General features: G+C 35.0%; 1 protein-coding gene across 1 annotated transcript in view; it reads left to right on the forward strand.

Moving 5' to 3' along the window:
* The first annotated feature begins 10,526 nt into the window (after positions 1-10,526).
* The window catches only part of LOC127928890 (vitamin K-dependent protein S-like), a 28,334-nt gene continuing 18,940 nt past the window's right edge, over positions 10,527-19,920 (forward strand). The window contains exon 1 of the mRNA XM_052516431.1: positions 10,527-10,803. Within this exon, the coding sequence (XP_052372391.1) occupies positions 10,722-10,803 (82 nt within the window). The 5' untranslated portion in view covers positions 10,527-10,721. The remainder of the gene's footprint in view (positions 10,804-19,920) is intronic.

Below are 19,920 nucleotides of genomic sequence, written 5' to 3' on the forward strand. Positions count from 1 at the left end.
TCGCTTCAGAAGCAAGCCAGCAGTGGTATGCAGGGTGGTATGCTGCTGACCAGGACCAACCCAGCTTCGCTTCAGAAGCAAGCCAGCAGTGGTATGCAGGGTGGTATGCTGCTGACCAGGACCAACCCAGCTTCGCTTCAGAAGCAAGCCAGCAGTGGTATGCAGGGTGGTATGCTGCCGACCAGGACCAACCCTGCTTAGCTTCAGAAGCAAGCCAGCAGTGGTATGCAGGGTGGTATGCTGCCGACCAGGACCAACCCTGCTTAGCTTCAGAAGCATGCCAGCAGTGGTATGCAGGGTGGTATGCTGCTGACCAGGACCAACCCTGCTTAGCTTCAGAAGCAAGCCAGCAGTGGTATGCAGGGTGGTATGCTGCTGACCAGGACCAACCCTGCTTAGCTTCAGAAGCAAGCCAGCAGTGGTATGCAGGGTGGTATGCTGCTGACCAGGACCAACCCTGCTTAGCTTCAGAAGCAAGCCAGCAGTGGTATGCAGGGTGGTATGCTGCTGACCAGGACCAACCCTGCTTAGCTTCAGAAGCAAGCCAGCAGTGGTATGCAGGGTGGTATGCTGCTGACCAGGACCAACCCTGCTTAGCTTCAGAAGCAAGCCAGCAGTGGTATGCAGGGTGGTATGCTGCTGACCAGGACCAACCCTGCTTAGCTTCAGAAGCAAGCCAGCAGTGGTATGCAGGGTGGTATGCTGCTGACCAGGACCAACCCTGCTTAGCTTCAGAAGCAAGCCAGCAGTGGTATGCAGGGTGGTATGCTGCTGACCAGGACCAACCCAGCTTAGCTTCAGAAGCAAGCCAGCAGTGGTATGCAGGGTGGTATGCTGCTGACCAGGACCAACCCAGCTTAGCTTCAGAAGCAAGCCAGCAGTGGTATGCAGGGTGGTATGCTGCTGACCAGGACCAACCCTGCTTAGCTTCAGAAGCAAGCCAGCAGTGGTATGCAGGGTGGTATGCTGCTGACCAGGACCAACCCAGCTTCGCTTCAGAAGCAAGCCAGCAGTGGTATGCAGGGTGGTATGCTGCTGACCAGGACCAACCCAGCTTCGCTTCAGAAGCAAGCCAGCAGTGGTATGCAGGGTGGTATGCTGCTGACCAGGACCAACCCAGCTTCGCTTCAGAAGCAAGCCAGCAGTGGTATGCAGGGTGGTATGCTGCCGACCAGGACCAACCCTGCTTAGCTTCAGAAGCATGCCAGCAGTGGTATGCAGGGTGGTATGCTGCTGACCAGGACCAACCCTGCTTAGCTTCAGAAGCAAGCCAGCAGTGGTATGCAGGGTGGTATGTTGCTGGAAAGAGTTCTGAGGTTAGTCTGTTTCTTGTAGTACTGAAAGCCCAAGAGTTCATTGAAGGATCTGTCCTTTTGATTGGTCAAACCAAGACGGGGGGGAAAAAAACAAGGAGTTGAAAGGTCACAGATGTGTGTATTGATGGTACTATTTGGCCATAAACTTGCAGTGTGTCCCGTCAATGTGATAATTTATTTTTTTATTTCACCTTTATTTAACCAGGTAGGCAAGTTGAGAACAAGTTCTCATTTACAATTGCGACCCTGGCCAAGATAAAGCAAAGCAGTTCGACAGATACAACGACACAGAGTTACACATGGACTAAAACAAACATACAGTCAATAATACAGTATAAACAAGTCTATATACAATGTGAGCAAATGAGGTGAGAAGGACGTAAAGGCAAAAAAGGCCATGGTGGCAAAGTAAATACAATATAGCAAGTAAAACACTGGAATGGTAGATTTGCAATGGAAGAATGTGCAAAGTAGAAATAAAAATAATGGGGTGCAAAGGAGCAAAATAAATAAATAAATTAAATACAGTTGGGAAAGAGGTAGTTGATTGGGCTAAATTATAGATGGGCTATGTACAGGTGCAGTAATCTGTAAAATGCTCTGACAGTTGGTGCTTAAAGCTAGTGAGGGAGATAAGTGTTTCCAGTTTCAGAGATTTTTGTAGTTCGTTCCAGTCATTCTGAAACCTCTTTCATACAGTATCTAAACATCTGAAACCTCTTCATACAAGCAGAGAACTGGAAGGAGAGGCGGCCAAAGAAAGAATTGGTTTTGGGGGTGACTAGAGATATACCTGCTGGAGCGCGTGCTACAGGTGGGAGATGCTATGGTGACCAGCGAGCTGAGATAAGGGGGGACCTTACCTTAGCAGGGTCTTGTAGATGACATGGAGCCAGTGGGTTTGGCGACGAGTATGAAGCGAGGGCCAGCCAACGAGAGCGTACAGGTCGCAATGGTGGGTAGTATATGGGGCATTGGTGACAAAACGGATTGCACTGTGATAAACTGCATGCAATTTGTTGAGTAGGGTATTGGAGGCTATTTTGTAAATGACATCGCCAAAGTCGAGGATTGGTAGGATGGATAATAATAATGTGATAATTTATAATGGAGTGCGTGAGAGAGAAAGTGTGTGTGTAGTGCGTGTGTAGTGTGTGCTTGTATGTATGCATATTGGCGTCCCCCTGAAGCAAGGACAGCAGTCCCTGCCTATCTTCTGAAAACATCTGAAACCTCTTCATACAGTATCTAAACATCTGAAACCTCTTCATACAGTATCTAAACATCTGAAACCTCTTCATACAGTATCTAAACATCTGAAACCTCTTCATACAGTATCTAAACATCTGAAACCTCTTCATACAGTATCTAAACATCTGAAACCTCTTCATACAGTATCTAAACATCTGAAACCTCTTCATACAGTATCTAAACATCTGAAACCTCTTCATACAGTATCTAAACATCTGAAACCTCTTCCTCTTCATACAGTATCTAAACAGAAACCTCTTATCTAAACATCTGAAACCTCTTCATACAGTATCTAAACATCTGAAACCTCTTCATACAGTATCTAAACATCTGAAACCTCTTCATACAGTATCTAAACATCTGAAACCTCTTCATACAGTATCTAAACATCTGAAACCTCTTCATACAGTATCTAAACATCATACAGTATCTAAACATCTGAAACCTCTTCATACAGTATCTAAACATCTGAAACCTCTTCCTCTTCAACAGTATCTAAACATCTCTAAACAAACCTCTTCCAGTCTAGTATCTAAACATCTGAAACCTCTTCATACAGTATCTAAACATCTGAAACCTCTTCATGAAACAGTATCTAAACATCTGAAACTCTCTTCATACAGTATCTAAACATCTGAAACCTCTTCATACAGTATCTAAACATCTGAAACCTCTTCATACAGTATCTAAACATCTGAAACCTCTTCATACAGTATCTAAACATCTGAAACCTCTTCATACAGTATCTAAACATCTGAAACCTCTTCATACAGTATCTAAACATCTGAAACCTCTTCATACAGTATCTAAACATCTGAAACCTCTTCATACAGTATCTAAACATCTGAAACCTCTTCATACAGTATCTAAACATCTGAAACCTCTTCATACAGTATCTAAACATCTAAACAAACCTCTTCATACAGTATCTAAACATCTGAAAACCTCTTCATACAGTATCTAAACATCTGAAACCTCTTCATACAGTATCTAAACATCTGAAACCTCTTCATACAGTATCTAAACATCTGAAACCTCTTTCATACAGTATCTATCTAAACATCTGAAACCTCTTCATACAGTATCTAAACATTCCTCTTCATACAGTATCTAAACATCTGAAACCTCTTCATACAGTATCTAAACATCTGAAACCTCTTCATACAGTATCTAAACATCTGAAACCTCTTCATACAGTATCTAAACATCTGAAACCTCTTCATACAGTATCTAAACATCTGAAACCTCTTCATACAGTATCTAAACATCTGAAACCTCTTCATACAGTATCTAAACATCTGAAACCTCTTCCTACAGTATCTAAACATCTGAAACCTCTTCCTCTTCATACAGTATCTAAACATCTGAAACCTCTTCATACAGTATCTAAACATCTGAAACCTCTTCATACAGTATCTAAACATCTGAAACCTCTTCATACAGTATCTAAACATCTGAAACCTCTTCATACAGTATCTAAACATCTGAAACCTCTTCATACAGTATCTAAACATCTGAAACCTCTTCATACAGTATCTAAACATCTGAAACCTCTTCCTCTTCATACAGTATCTAAACATCTGAAACCTCTTCATACAGTATCTAAACATCTGAAACCTCTTCATACAGTATCTAAACATCTGAAACCTCTTCATACAGTATCTAAACATCTGAAACCTCTTCATACAGTATCTAAACATCTGAAACCTCTTCATACAGTATCTAAACATCTGAAACCTCTTCATACAGTATCTAAACATCTGAAACCTCTTCATACAGTATCTAAACATCTGAAACCTCTTCATACAGTATCTAAACATCTGAAACCTCTTCATACAGTATCTAAACATCTGAAACTCTTCATACAGTATCCTCTTCATACAGTATCTAAACATCTGAAACCTCTTCATACAGTATCTAAACATCTGAAACCTCTTCATACAGTATCTAAACATCTGAAACCTCTTCATACAGTATCTAAAGTATCTAAACATCTAAACATCTCTTCCTCTTCATACAGTATCTAAACATCTGAAACCTTCCTCTTCATACAGTATCTAAACATCTGAAACCTCTTCATACAGTATCTAAACATCTGAAACCTCTTCATACAGTATCTAAACATCTGAAACCTCTTCATACAGTATCTAAACATCTGAAACATCAGTATCTGAAACCTCTTCATACAGTATCTAAACATCTGAAACCTCTTCATACAGTATCTAAACATCTGAAACCTCTTCATACAGTATCTAAACATCCTCTTCATACAGTATCTAAACATATCTGAAACCTCTTCATACAGTATCTAAACATCTGAAACCTCTTCATACATCTATCTGAAAGTATCTAAACCTCTTCATACAGTATCTAAACATCTGAAACCTCTTCATACAGTATCTAAACATCTGAAACCTCTTCATACAGTATCTAAACATCTGAAACCTCTTCATACAGTATCTAAACATCTGAAACCTCTTCATACAGTATCTAAACATCTGAAACCTCTTCATACAGTATCTAAAACATCAGTATCTAAACATCTCTTCATACAGTATCTAAACATCTGAAACCTCTTCATACCTCTTCATACAGTATCTAAACATCTGAAACCTCTTCATACAGTATCTAAACATCTGAAACCTCTTCATACAGTATCTAAACATCTGAAACCTCTTCTCAGTATCTAAACATCTGAAACCTCAGTATCTAAACATCTGAAACCTCTTCATACAGTATCTAAACATCTGAAACCTCTTCATACAGTATCTAAACATCTGAAACCTCTTCATACAGTATCTAAACATCTGAAACCTCTTCATACAGTATCTAAACATCTGAAACCTCTTCATACAGTATCTAAACATCTGAAACCTCTTCATACAGTATCTAAACATCTGAAACCTCTTCATACAGTATCTAAACATCTGAAACCTCTTCCTCTTCATACAGTATCTAAACATCTTAAACCTCTTCATACAGTATCTAAACATCTGAAACCTCTTCATACAGTATCTAAACATCTGAAACCTCTTCATACAGTATCTAAACATCTGAAACCTCTTCATACAGTATCTAAACATCTGAAACCTCTTCATACAGTATCTAAACATCTGAAACCTCTTCATACAGTATCTAAACATCTGAAACCTCTTCATACAGTATCTAAACATCTGAAACCTCTTCATACAGTATCTAAACATCTGAAACCTCTTCCTCTTCATACAGTATCTAAACATCTGAAACCTCTTCATACAGTATCTAAACATCTGAAACCTCTTCATACATACAGTATCTAAACATCTAAACATCTGAAACCTCTTCATACAGTATCTAAACATCTGAAACCTCTTCATACAGTATCTAAACATCTGAAACCTCTTCATACAGTATCTAAACATCTGAAACCTCTTCATACAGTATCTAAACATCTGAAACCTCTTCCTCTTCATACCTCTTCATACAGTATCTAAACATCTGAAACCTCTTCATACAGTATCTAAACATCTGAAACCTCTTCATACAGTATCTAAACATCTGAAACCTCTTCATACAGTATCTAAACATCTAAACCTCTTCATACAGTATCTAAACATCTGAAACCTCTTCATACAGTATCTAAACATCTGAAACCTCTTCATACAGTATCTAAACATCTGAAACCTCTTCATACAGTATCTAAACATCTGAAACCTCTTCATACAGTATCTAAACATCTGAAACAGTATCTAAACATCTGAAACCTCTTCATACAGTATCTAAACATCTGAAACCTCTTCATACAGTATCTAAACATCTGAAACCTCTTCATACAGTATCTAAACATCTGAAACCTCTTCATACAGTATCTAAACATCTGAAACCTCTTCATACAGTATCTAAACATCTGAAACTTCTCTTCAGTATCTAAACATCTGAAACCTCTTCATACAGTATCTAAACATCTGAAACCTCTTCATACAGTATCTAAACATCTGAAACCTCTTCATACAGTATCTAAACATCTGAAACCTCTTCATACAGTATCTAAACATCTGAAACCTCTTCATACAGTATCTAAACATCTGAAACCTCTTCATACAGTATCTAAAACACCTCTTCTACAGAAACCTCTTCATACAGTATCTAAACATCTGAAACCTCTTCATACAGTATCTAAACATCTGAAACCTCTTCATACAGTATCTAAACATCTGAAACTCTTCCTTCATACAGTATCTAAACATCTGAAACCTCTTCATACAGTATCTAAACATCTGAAACCTCTTCATACAGTATCTAAACATCTGAAACCTCTTCATACAGTATCTAAACATCTGAAACCTCTTCATACAGTATCTAAACATCTGAAACCTCTTCATACAGTATCTAAACATCTGAAACCTCTTCATACAGTATCTAAACATCTGAAACCTCTTCATACAGTATCTAAACATCTGAAACCTCTTCATACAGTATCTAAACATCTGAAAACCTCTTCATACAGTATCTAAACATCTGAAACCTCTTCATACAGTATCTAAACATCTGAAACCTCTGAAACCTCTTCATACAGTATCTAAACATCTGAAACCTCTTCATACAGTATCTAAACATCTGAAACCTCTTCATACAGTATCTAAACATCTGAAACCTCTTCATACAGTATCTAAACATCTCTAAACTGAAACCTCTTCCTCTTCATACAGTATCTAAACATCTAAACATCTGAAACCTCTTCTTCATACAGTATCTAAACATCTGAAACCTCTTCATACAGTATCTAAACATCTGAAACCTCTTCATACAGTATCTAAACATCTGAAACCTCTTCATACAGTATCTAAACATCTGAAACCTCTTCATACAGTATCTAAACATCTGAAACTCTTCTTCAACAGTATCTAAACATCTCCTCTTCATACAGTATCTAAACATCTGAAACCTCTTCATACAGTATCTAAACATCTGAAACCTCTTCATACAGTATCTAAACATCTGAAACCTCTTCATACAGTATCTAAACATCTGAAACCTCTTCATACAGTATCTAAACATCTGAAACCTCTTCATACAGTATCTAAACATCTGAAACCTCTTCATACAGTATCTAAACATCTGAAACCTCTTCATACAGTATCTAAACATCTGAAACCTCTTCATACAGTATCTAAACATAAACTCTTCATACAGTATCTAAACATCTGAAACCTCTTCATACAGTATCTAAACATCTGAAACCTCTTCATACAGTATCTAAACATCTGAAACCTCTTCATACAGTATCTAAACATCTGAAACCTCTTCATACAGTATCTAAACATCTGAAACCTCTTACAGTATCTAAACATCACCTCTTCATACAGTATCTAAACATCTGAAACCTCTTCATACAGTATCTAAACATCTGAAACCTCTTCCTCTTCATACAGTATCTAAACATCTGAAACCTCTTCATACAGTATCTAAACATCTGAAACCTCTTCCTCTTCATACAGTATCTAAACATCTGAAACCTCTTCATACAGTATCTAAACATCTGAAACCTCTTCATACAGTATCTAAACATCTGAAACCTCTTCCTCTTCATACAGTATCTAAACATCTGAAACCTCTTCCTCTTCATACAGTATCTAAACATCTGAATCCTCTTCATACAGTATCTAAACATCTGAAACCTCTTCATACAGTATCTAAACATCTGAAACCTCTTCATACAGTATCTTAACATCTGAAACCTCTTCATACAGTATCTAAACATCTGAAACCTCTTCATACAGTATCTAAACAGTATCTAAACATCTGAAACCTCTTCCTCTTCATACAGTATCTAAACATCTGAAACCTCTTCATACAGTATCTAAACATCTGAAACCTCTTCATACAGTATCTAAACATCTGAAACCTCTTCATACAGTATCTAAACATCTGAAACCTCTTCATACAGTATCTAAACATCTGAAACCTCTTCATACAGTATCTAAACATCTGAAACCTCTTCATACAGTATCTAAACATCTGAAACCTCTTCATACAGTATCTAAACATCTGAAACCTCTTCATACAGTATCTAAACATCTGAAACCTCTTCATACAGTATCTAAACATCTGAAACCTCTTCATACAGTATCTAAACATCTGAAACCTCTTCATACAGTATCTAAACATCTGAAACCTCTTCATACAGTATCTAAACATCTGAAACCTCTTCCTCTTCATACAGTATCTAAACATCTTTAAAACCTCTTCATACAGTATCTAAACATCTGAAACCTCTCATACAGTATCTAAATACTGTCTCAGGGTCTCTAAATACTGTATCTGTTCCTCTACAGTCTACCAGGGTCTCTGGTCAGGGGTTTAAATACGGTCTCTGTTCCTCTACAGTCTACCAGGGTCTCTAGTCAGGTGTTTAAATACTGTATCTGTTCCTCTACAGTCTACCAGGGTCTCTGGTCAGGGGTTTAAATACGGTCTCTGTTCCTCTACAGTCTACCAGGGTCTCTGGTCAGGGGTTTAAATACTGGTCTCTGTTCCTCTACAGTCTACCAGGGTCTCTGGTCAGGGGTTTAAATACGGTCTCTGTTCCTCTACAGTCTACCAGGGTCTCTAGTCAGGGGTTTAAATACTGTCTCTGTTCCTCTACAGTCTACCAGGGTCTCTAGTCAGGGGTTTAAATACGGTCTCTGTTCCTCTGCAGTCTACCAGGGCCTCTAGTCAGGGGTTTAAATACGGTCTCTGTTCCTCAGTCTACCAGGGCCTCTGGTCAGGAATGTAAATACTGTCTCTGTTCCTCTACAGTCGACCAGGGCCTCTGGTCAGGGGTTTAAATACTGTCTCTGTTCCTCTGCAGTCTACCAGGGTCTCTAGTCAGGGGTTTAAATACTGTCTCTGTTCCTCTGCAGTCGACCAGGGCCTCTGGTCAGGAATGTAAATACTGTCTCTGTTCCTCTACAGTCGACCAGGGCCTTTGGTCAGGAATTTAAATACTGTCTCTGTTTATCTACAATATTCCAGGGCCTCTGGTCAAAGGTTCAAAAACTGTCCTCAACTCAAAGTCCCAGCAAAACAGGGCAGGCAGCACAGTCAGTGTATGTTTGTAGAGCAGAGAGTAACAGCGCTCCCTCTGTCACCTCCACTCCGTAACACCAGTGTGTCGTGAACAACATTTGCGAGGTCAACAACAGTGGAATGGTCGGTTCACCTTCAAAATAAAAGTCCCCCGCCGAAACAGATAGAAACGGATGCTATTTTTGGAATCATTTCACACTTGTACCAGATAATGCTAAACCACGGTTGGCATGTTGTTCTAGAAATTCAACAAAAGACAATAGTTTTGGTTGAAATTGCAATGTGGACGTCTAGTCTAAACAGAATTTAAATGGAAAATACCCACTGGGCACAGATGTCAATGCAACGCTTAATCCACATTGGTTCAACGTCATTTCATTGAAATTATGTTGAAACAACGTTGATTCAACCAGTGTGTGCTCAGTCTGTAATATTGCAATGTACAGCCTTATCTATGGATCTTGGGACCATTAAATGGGGTATGAGCCTAATCACTGACACTCACAGAACACAACTGGGGAGACGATTCACATGCAACAGTATAACTTTAGATCAACTGAGCTAGCCGTTTCACATCCGTCACACACCCATATTACTATCATAGCTCTTAAAGCCAAACAGTTGTGTTCTGTGAGTTTTTCTGGGTATCTGTACTTGACTTTACTATTAACATTTTTGACTACATTTACTTTTACTGAATTACATTCTTAAAGAAAATAATGTATTTTTTTAAAACTCCATACATTTTCCCTGACAAGTACTGGTTTGATTTTGAATGTTTAACAGGACAGGAAAATGGTCCAATTTATGCACTTATCAAGAGAACATGGACTCAAACGGATCTGTACAGACCCAGTGCACTACTTTTGTGAATATATATATATATATATATTTGTATTTTATTTTGAAGGCTTAACGCCGATTCCACTTTTGTTGCTCATGTTAATGTGGTTCACGACACACACGTCTCCTCCTCTCCTCTCCTCTCCTCTCTCCGCTCCCGGTTCAGTCCCAGCTCCCTCTCCACTGAACAAGCGAAAACATTTTCGGGAAGATTAAAGTTTTTTGTCGCGGACCTGAGCTGTTCCGAGGATCGGTTTTATTATGTGGAGAAATAAACATAGTTTATTAGGAGAATCGGTGGCTTGTTTCATCTTTCTGGTGGCGCTTTGCGATGCTCATCGATGTAAGTGAAACTTTATTTGACTTTATGTTGATTGATTTATTTAAAAATTGATTTATGTGAAAAGTAAAAGTACAACATTGGTGGTTGTTTTACGCTTTTACACAAGATCAGGGGGTGTATGGTTGGTGTTTCTCTTTTCCCAAAGAATTAACGGTAACTTACATACTAAAATACAATTTATATCCGTCAAAAAGCCAAAGAATTAACGGTAACTTACATACTAAAATACTATTTATATCCGTCAAAAAGCCAAAGAATTAACGGTAACTTACATACTAAAATACAATTTATATCCGTCAAAAGCCAAATAATTAATGGTAACTTGTTACTAAAAGACAACTTTAATGCGCCGAAGCCAACGCTACTTTCCACAACATGTTATAAAGTCTGAAACGCGTTTTGAGCTGCGTATGTCGACAAAAAAGAGGCAACAGGTGATCGGATGTTTTTACACTGTTCCCGCAGTCCTGGAAGATGAGTGACACCTCCTATATTATTTATGTTTTTCTTTTTTTTAAAACAAAATTGCTTTAAATAATTTAAATAAGACCACGTGTTGAGGGGGGGGGGGTAATACCCTGCTAAAACAAGAACAAAGACCTGTTGAAATGGGACTGTTTGCTAATCCGTTTCATCTACAGTTTGATCCAAACGATTCATCCATCAAATCCTGTTTTAAAATATCAGTATAGATTCCTATGTGGTCACACAAACCCCCATACATTCCCTCCCGCTGTCGTCACATTGTCACAGCGACGTAATAAAACACGTGTTGTGTGAGTGTAACTGACGTCATCAGTACTTCGTCACTTCTTGCCCGTTGTTTTTTTAAATTTTTTTTTAAAACAAAAGGACCGGTCCCTGCCATCGGATCACACAGTTGATTTGGTGTTTATTCTGACTATAGACAGAAGGAAACACATTTAGATGTGCAGGAATCAACCGGGGTATGTTTGACGGCCGAACATTCGTGATTCCTAGTGGAGAACATGTCTGTCAACGATTCTTAGACACCATCATCATTCCTATCCTTGTATTAGCAGGGAGCTAATGTGACCATTGTAATTAGAGCATGCTAGCTAACTCACGTTTTACAGCAATAACATGAAATAAAAAAGTACATCCCAGGAAGCCCCCTCAATATCTAACAGGTTCTATACATGTACTGTATACATCTGGACATGTACCTAGTGAACTCCTAGGAACACATTGCACATCTGAAAATAGAATACCGTGTTTCAGAACGGGACCTAATGCTGGTGTAACCGATGTGAAACGGCTAGCTTAGTTAGCGGTGGTGGCGCGCTAATAGCTTTTCAATCGGTGACGTCACTCGCTCTGAGACCTTGGAAGTAGTTGTTCCCCCTTTGCTCTGGAGCGATGGGGTGACGATGCTTCGAGGGTTGGCTGTTGTCCATGTGTTCCTGGTACGAGCCCAGGTAGGGGGCGAGGAGAGGGACGGAAGCTATACTTGTTACACTTGGAGTGTTAACATCAGACTGGGAGGAGTTTACGTTTTGTGATCTCCCACCTATCTGCAAGTGTCGCCGATATCATGACACCTAATATGTAAATTCAACAAACCTGGTGACACGCCTGCTCCCCGCCTTCTCCGTCTCTGGCGCTCGAGGGCGCCAGGCTGCCCATCATTACAGACACCTGTCACCATCATTACACGCATCGGCGCTCGTTGGACTCACCCGGACTCCTTCATTTTGTTGATTGCCCCTTCTATATCTGTCTGTTCCTCAGTTTGTTCCTCGTGTCAGCATTATCGTCGTTGTGTTTTTATCCCTTGGCCAGACGCGGTCCTTGTTTGTTTCTTGTCCGTTGTTTATTAACTGTTGATTAACTTGTTTATTAACTGTTAACTCCCCTTGTTTATTAACTGTTTATTAACTGTTTATTAACTGTTTATTAACTGTTAACTCCCCTTGTTTATTAACTGTTTATTAACTGTTTATTAACTGTTAACCCCCCTTGTTTATTAACTGTTTATTAACTGTTAACTCCCCTTGTTTATTAACTGTTTATTAACTGTTTACTAACTGTTTACTCCCCTTGTTTATTAACTGTTTATTAACTGTTAACTCCCCTTGTTTATTAACTGTTTATTAACTGTTAACCCCCCTTGTTTATTAACTGTTTATTAACTGTTGACTCCCCTTGTTTATTAACTGTTTATTAACTGTTTACTAACTGTTGACTCCCCTTGTTTATTAACTGTTTATTAACTGTTAACTCCCCTTGTTTATTAACTGTTTATTAACTGTTGACTCCCCTTGTTTATTAACTGTTTATTAACTGTTTATTAACTGTTGACTCCCCTTGTTTATTAACTGTTTACTAACTGTTAACTCCCCTTGTTTATTAACTGTTTATTAACTGTTAACTCCCCTTGTTTATTAACTGTTTACTAACTGTTAACTCCCCTTGTTTATTAACTGTTTATTAACTGTTGACTCCCCTTGTTTATTAACTGTTTATTAACTGTTTTAACTGTTGACTCCCCTTGTTTATTAACTGTTAACTCCCCTTGTTTATTAACTGTTTATTAACTGTTAACTCCCCTTGTTTATTAACTGTTTATTAACTGTTTATTAACTGTTGACTCCCCTTGTTTATTAACTGTTTATTAACTGTTGACTCCCCTTGTTTATTAACTGTTTATTAACTGTTGACTCCCCTTGTTTATTAACTGTTTATTAACTGTTTATTAACTGTTTATTAACTGTTGACTCCCCTTGTTTATTAACTGTTTATTAACTGTTTATTAACTGTTAACTCCCCTTGTTTATTAACTGTTTATTAACTGTTTATTAACTGTTGACTCCCCTTGTTTATTAACTGTTTATTAACTGTTTATTAACTGTTAACTCCCCTTGTTTATTAACTGTTTATTAACTGTTTATTAACTGTTTATTAACTGTTTATTAACTGTTTATTAACTGTTGACTCCCCTTGTTTATTAACTGTTTATTAACTGTTGACTCCCCTTGTTTATTAACTGTTTACTAACTGTTTACTCCCTTGTTTATTAACTGTTGACTCCCCTTGTTTATTAACTGTTTATTAACTGTTTATTAACTGTTGACTCCCCTTGTTTATTAACTGTTTATTAACTGTTGACTCCCCTTGTTTATTAACTGTTTATTAACTGTTTATTAACTGTTTATTAACTGTTAACTCCCCTTGTTTATTAACTGTTGACTCCCCTTGTTTATTAACTGTTGACTCCCCTTGTTTATTAACTGTTGACTCCCCTTGTTTATTAACTGTTAACTCCCCTTGTTTATTAACTGTTTATTAACTGTTAACTCCCCTTGTTTATTAACTGTTTATTAACTGTTGACTCCCCTTGTTTATTAACTGTTTATTAACTGTTTATTAACTGTTTATTAACTGTTAACTCCCCTTGTTTATTAACTGTTTATTAACTGTTGACTCCCCTTGTTTATTAACTGTTTATTAACTGTTAACTCCCCTTGTTTATTAACTGTTTATTAACTGTTGACTCCCCTTGTTTATTAACTGTTTATTAACTGTTAACTCCCCTTGTTTATTAACTGTTTATTAACTGTTAACTCCCCTTGTTTATTAACTGTTAACTCCCCTTGTTTATTAACTGTTTACTAACTGTTGACTCCCCTTGTTTATTAACTGTTTATTAACTGTTAACTCCCCTTGTTTATTAACTGTTTATTAACTGTTTATTAACTGTTAACTCCCCTTGTTTATTAACTGTTTATTAACTGTTTATTAACTGTTTATTAACTGTTTATTAACTGTTTATTAACTGTTAACTCCCCTTGTTTATTAACTGTTAACTCCCCTTGTTTATTAACTGTTAACTCCCCTTGTTTATTAACTGTTTATTAACTGTTAACTCCCCTTGTTTATTAACTGTTTATTAACTGTTAACTCCCCTTGTTTATTAACTGTTTATTAAACTCCCCTTGTTTATTAACTGTTTATTAACTGTTAACTCCCTTGTTTATTAACTGTTTGTTAACTCCCCTTGTTTATTAACTGTTAACCCTTGTTTATTAACTGTTTATTAACTGTTGACTCCCTTGTTTATTAACTGTTTATTAACTGTTGACTCCCTTGTTTATTAACTGTTAACTCCCCTTGTTTATTAACTGTTTATTAACTGTTGACTCCCCTTGTATATTAACTGTTTATTAACTGTTTATTAACTGTTTATTAACTGTTAACTCCCCTTGTTTATTAACTGTTTATTAACTGTTAACTCCCCTTGTTTATTAACTGTTTATTAAACTCCCCTTGTTTATTAACTGTTTATTAACTGTTGACTCCCCTTGTTTATTAACTGTTTATTAACTGTTAACTCCCCTTGTTTATTAACTGTTTATTAACTGTTAACTCCCCTTGTTTATTAACTGTTTATTAACTGTTGACTCCCCTTGTTTATTAACTGTTTATTAACTGTTGACTCCCCTTGTTTATTAACTGTTTATTAACTGTTGACTCCCCTTGTTTATTAACTGTTTATTAACTGTTTATTAACTGTTTATTAACTGTTGACTCCCCTTGTTTATTAACTGTTTATTAACTGTTAACTCCCCTTGTTTATTAACTGTTTATTAACTGTTTATTAACTGTTTATTAACTGTTGACTCCCCTTGTTTATTAACTGTTTATTAACTGTTTATTAACTGTTTATTAACTGTTAACTCCCCTTGTTTATTAACTGTTTATTAACTGTTTATTAACTGTTTATTAACTGTTGACTCCCCTTGTTTATTAACTGTTTATTAACTGTTTAACTCCCCTTGTTTATTAACTGTTAACTCCCCTTGTTTATTAACTGTTAACTCCCCTTGTTTATTAACTGTTTATTAACTGTTAACTCCCCTTGTTTATTAACTGTTTATTAACTGTTGACTCCCCTTGTTTATTAACTGTTTATTAACTGTTGACTCCCCTTGTTTATTAACTGTTTATTAACTGTTGACTCCCCTTGTTTATTAACTGTTAACTAACTGTTGACTCCCCTTGTTTATTAACTGTTAACTCCCTTGTTTATTAACTGTTTATTAACTGTTAACTGTTTGTTTTTATTAACTCCCCTTGTTTATTAACTGTTTATTAACTGTTTATTAACTCCCCTTGTTTATTAACTGTTTATTAACTGTTAACTCCCCTTGTTTATTAACTGTTTATTAACTGTTAACTCCCTGTTTATTAACTGTTAACTCCCCTTGTTTATTAACTGTTTATTAACTGTTTTAATTAACTGTTTATTAACTGTTTATTAACTGTTAACTCCCCTTGTTTATTAACTGTTTTTTAATTAACTCCCCTTGTTTATTAACTGTTTATTAACTGTTAACTCCCTTGTTTATTAACTGTTTATTAACTGTTTATTAACCCCTTGTTTATTAACTGTTTATTAACTGTTGACTCCCCTTGTTTATTAACTGTTTATTAACTGTTTATTAACTCCCCTTGTTTATTAACTGTTTATTAACTGTTGACTCCCCTGTTTATTAACTGTTAACTCCCCTTGTTTATTAACTGTTTATTAACTGTTGACTTAACTGTTTATTAACTGTTTATTAACTGTTGACTCCCCTGTTTATTAACTGTTTATTAACTGTTAACTCCCCTTGTTTATTAACTGTTTATTAAACTCCCTTGTTTATTAACTGTTAACTGTTTATTAACTGTTTATTAACTGTTTATTAACTGTTAACTCCCCTTGTTTATTAACTGTTTATTAACTGTTTATTAACTGTTGACTCCCTTGTTTATTAACTGTTTATTAATTAACTCCCCTTGTTTATTAACTGTTTATTAATTAACTTGTTTATTAACTGTTTATTAACTGTTGACTCCCCTTGTTTATTAACTGTTTATTAACTGTTAACTCCCCCTGTTTATTAACTGTTTATTAACTGTTTATTAACTGTTTATTAACTGTTAACTCCCCTTGTTTATTAACTGTTTATTAACTGTTAACTCCCCTTGTTTATTAACTGTTTATTAACTGTTTATTAACTGTTGACTCCCCTTGTTTATTAACTGTTTATTAACTGTTTATTAACTGTTGACTCCCCTTGTTTATTAACTGTTTATTAACTGTTTATTAACTGTTGACTCCCCTTGTTTATTAACTGTTTATTAACTGTTAACTCCCCTTGTTTATTAACTGTTTATTAACTGTTTATTAACTGTTTATTAACTGTTGACTCCCCTTGTTTATTAACTGTTTATTAACTGTTGACTCCCCTTGTTTATTAACTGTTTATTAACTGTTAACTCCCCTTGTTTATTAACTGTTTATTAACTGTTTACTAACTGTTAACTCCCCTTGTTTATTAACTGTTTATTAACTGTTAACTCCCCTTGTTTATTAACTGTTTATTAACTGTTTATTAACTGTTAACTCCCCTTGTTTATTAACTGTTGACTCCCCTTGTTTATTAACTGTTTATTAACTGTTTATTAACTGTTAACTCCCCTTGTTTATTAACTGTTTATTAACTGTTTATTAACTGTTTATTAACTGTTTATTAACTGTTAACTCCCCTTGTTTATTAACTGTTTATTAACTGTTAACTCCCCTTGTTTATTAACTGTTTATTAACTGTTTATTAACTGTTTATTAACTGTTTATTAACTGTTGACTCCCCTTGTTTATTAACTGTTTATTAACTGTTAACTCCCCTTGTTTATTAACTAACTCCCTTGTTTATTACTGTTTATTAACTGTTTACTAACTGTTTACTCCCTTGTTTATTAACTGTTAACTCCCCTTGTTTATTAACTGTTTATTAACTGTTAACTCCCCTTGTTTATTAACTGTTAACTCCCCTTGTTTATTAACTGTTTATTAACTGTTAACTCCCTTGTTTATTAACTGTTAACTCCCCTTGTTTATTAACTGTTTATTAACTGTTTACTAACTGTTAACTCCCCTTGTTTATTAACTGTTTATTAACTGTTAACTCCCCTTGTTTATTAACTGTTTATTAACTGTTAACTCCCCTTGTTTATTAACTGTTTATTAACTGTTAACTCCCCTTGTTTATTAACTGTTAACTCCCCTTGTTTATTAACTGTTTATTAACTGTTAACTCCCCTTGTTTATTAACTGTTTATTAACTGTTTATTAACTGTTTATTAACTGTTTATTAACTGTTTATTAACTGTTTATTAACTGTTTATTAACTGTTAACTCCCCTTGTTTATTAACTGTTAACTCCCCTTGTTTATTAACTGTTTATTAACTGTTTATTAACTGTTTATTAACTGTTGACTCCCCTTGTTTATTAACTGTTTATTAACTGTTGACTCCCCTTGTTTATTAACTGTTTATTAACTGTTTATTAACTGTTAACTCCCCTTGTTTATTAACTGTTTATTAACTGTTTATTAACTGTTTATTAACTGTTTATTAACTGTTGACTCCCCTTGTTTATTAACTGTTTATTAACTGTTTATTAACTGTTAACTCCCCTTGTTTATTAACTGTTTATTAACTGTTTATTAACTGTTTATTAACTGTTTATTAACTGTTTATTAACTGTTTATTAACTGTTTATTAACTGTTTATTAACTGTTTATTAACTGTTATTACTCCCCTGTATTAACTGTTTATTAACTGTTTATTAACTGTTTATTAACTGTTTATTAACTCCCCTTGTTTATTAACTGTTTATTAACTGTTTACTCCCCTGTTTATTAACTGTTTATTAACTGTTAACTGTTTATTAACTGTTTATTAACTGTTTATTAACTGTTCCCCTTGTTTATTAACTGTTTATTAACTGTTTATTAACTGTTTATTAACTGTTGACTCCCCTTGTTTATTAACTGTTTATTAACTGTTTATTAACTGTTTATAACTGTTTAACTAACTTGTTTATTAACTGTTTATTAACTGTTGACTCCCTTGTTTATTAACTGTTTATTAACTGTTAACTCCCCTTGTTTATTAACTGTTTATTAACTGTTTATTAACTGTTTATTAACTGTTTGTTTGTTTATTAACTGTTTATTAACTGTTTATTTAACTGTTAACTCCCTTGTTTATTAACTGTTTATTAACTGTTTATTAACTGTTGACTCCCCTTGTTTATTTGTTTATTAACTGTTTATTAACTGTTTATTAACTGTTAACTGTTTATTAACTGTTTATTAACTGTTTATTAACTGTTTATTAACTGTTTATTAACTGTTAACTCCCCTTGTTTATTAACTGTTGACTCCCCTTGTTTATTAACTGTTTATTAACTGTTTATTAACTGTTTATTAACTGTTTATTAACTGTTTATTAACTGTTAACTCCCCTTGTTTATTAACTGTTGACTCCCCTTGTTTATTAACTGTTTATTAACTGTTTATTAACTGTTTATTAACTGTTTATTAACTGTTGACTCCCCTTGTTTATTAACTGTTTATTAACTGTTTATTAACTGTTTATTAACTGTTTATTAACTGTTTATTAACTGTTTATTAACTGTTTATTAACTGTTTATTAACTGTTTATTAACTGTTTATTAACTGTTAACTCCCCTTGTTTATTAACTGTTTATTAACTGTTTATTAACTGTTTATTAACTGTTAACTCCCCTTGTTTATTAACTGTTTATTAACTGTTGACTCCCCTTGTTTATTAACTGTTTATTAACTGTTTATTAACTGTTTATTAACTGTTGACTCCCCTTGTTTATTAACTGTTTATTAACTATTACTCCCCTTGTTTATTAACTGTTAACTCCCTTGTTTATTAACTGTTTATTAACTGTTGACTGTTTATTAACTGTTTATTAACTGTTTATTAACTGTTTATTAACTGTTTATTAACTGTTTATTAACTGTTTATTAACTGTTAACTCCCCTTGTTTATTAACTGTTTATTAACTGTTAACTCCCCTTGTTTATTAACTGTTTATTAACTGTTAACTCCCCTTGTTTATTAACTGTTTATTAACTGTTAACTCCCTTGTTTATTAACTGTTTATTAACTGTTGACTCCCCTTGTTTATTAACTGTTTATTAACTGTTAACTCCCCTTGTTTATTAACTGTTTACTAACTGTTAACTCCCCTTGTTTATTAACTGTTTACTAACTGTTAACTCCCTTGT

This window comes from Oncorhynchus keta, unplaced genomic scaffold (assembly GCF_023373465.1).
Source record: "Oncorhynchus keta strain PuntledgeMale-10-30-2019 unplaced genomic scaffold, Oket_V2 Un_scaffold_4369_pilon_pilon, whole genome shotgun sequence".
Lineage (NCBI taxonomy): Eukaryota > Metazoa > Chordata > Actinopteri > Salmoniformes > Salmonidae > Oncorhynchus > Oncorhynchus keta.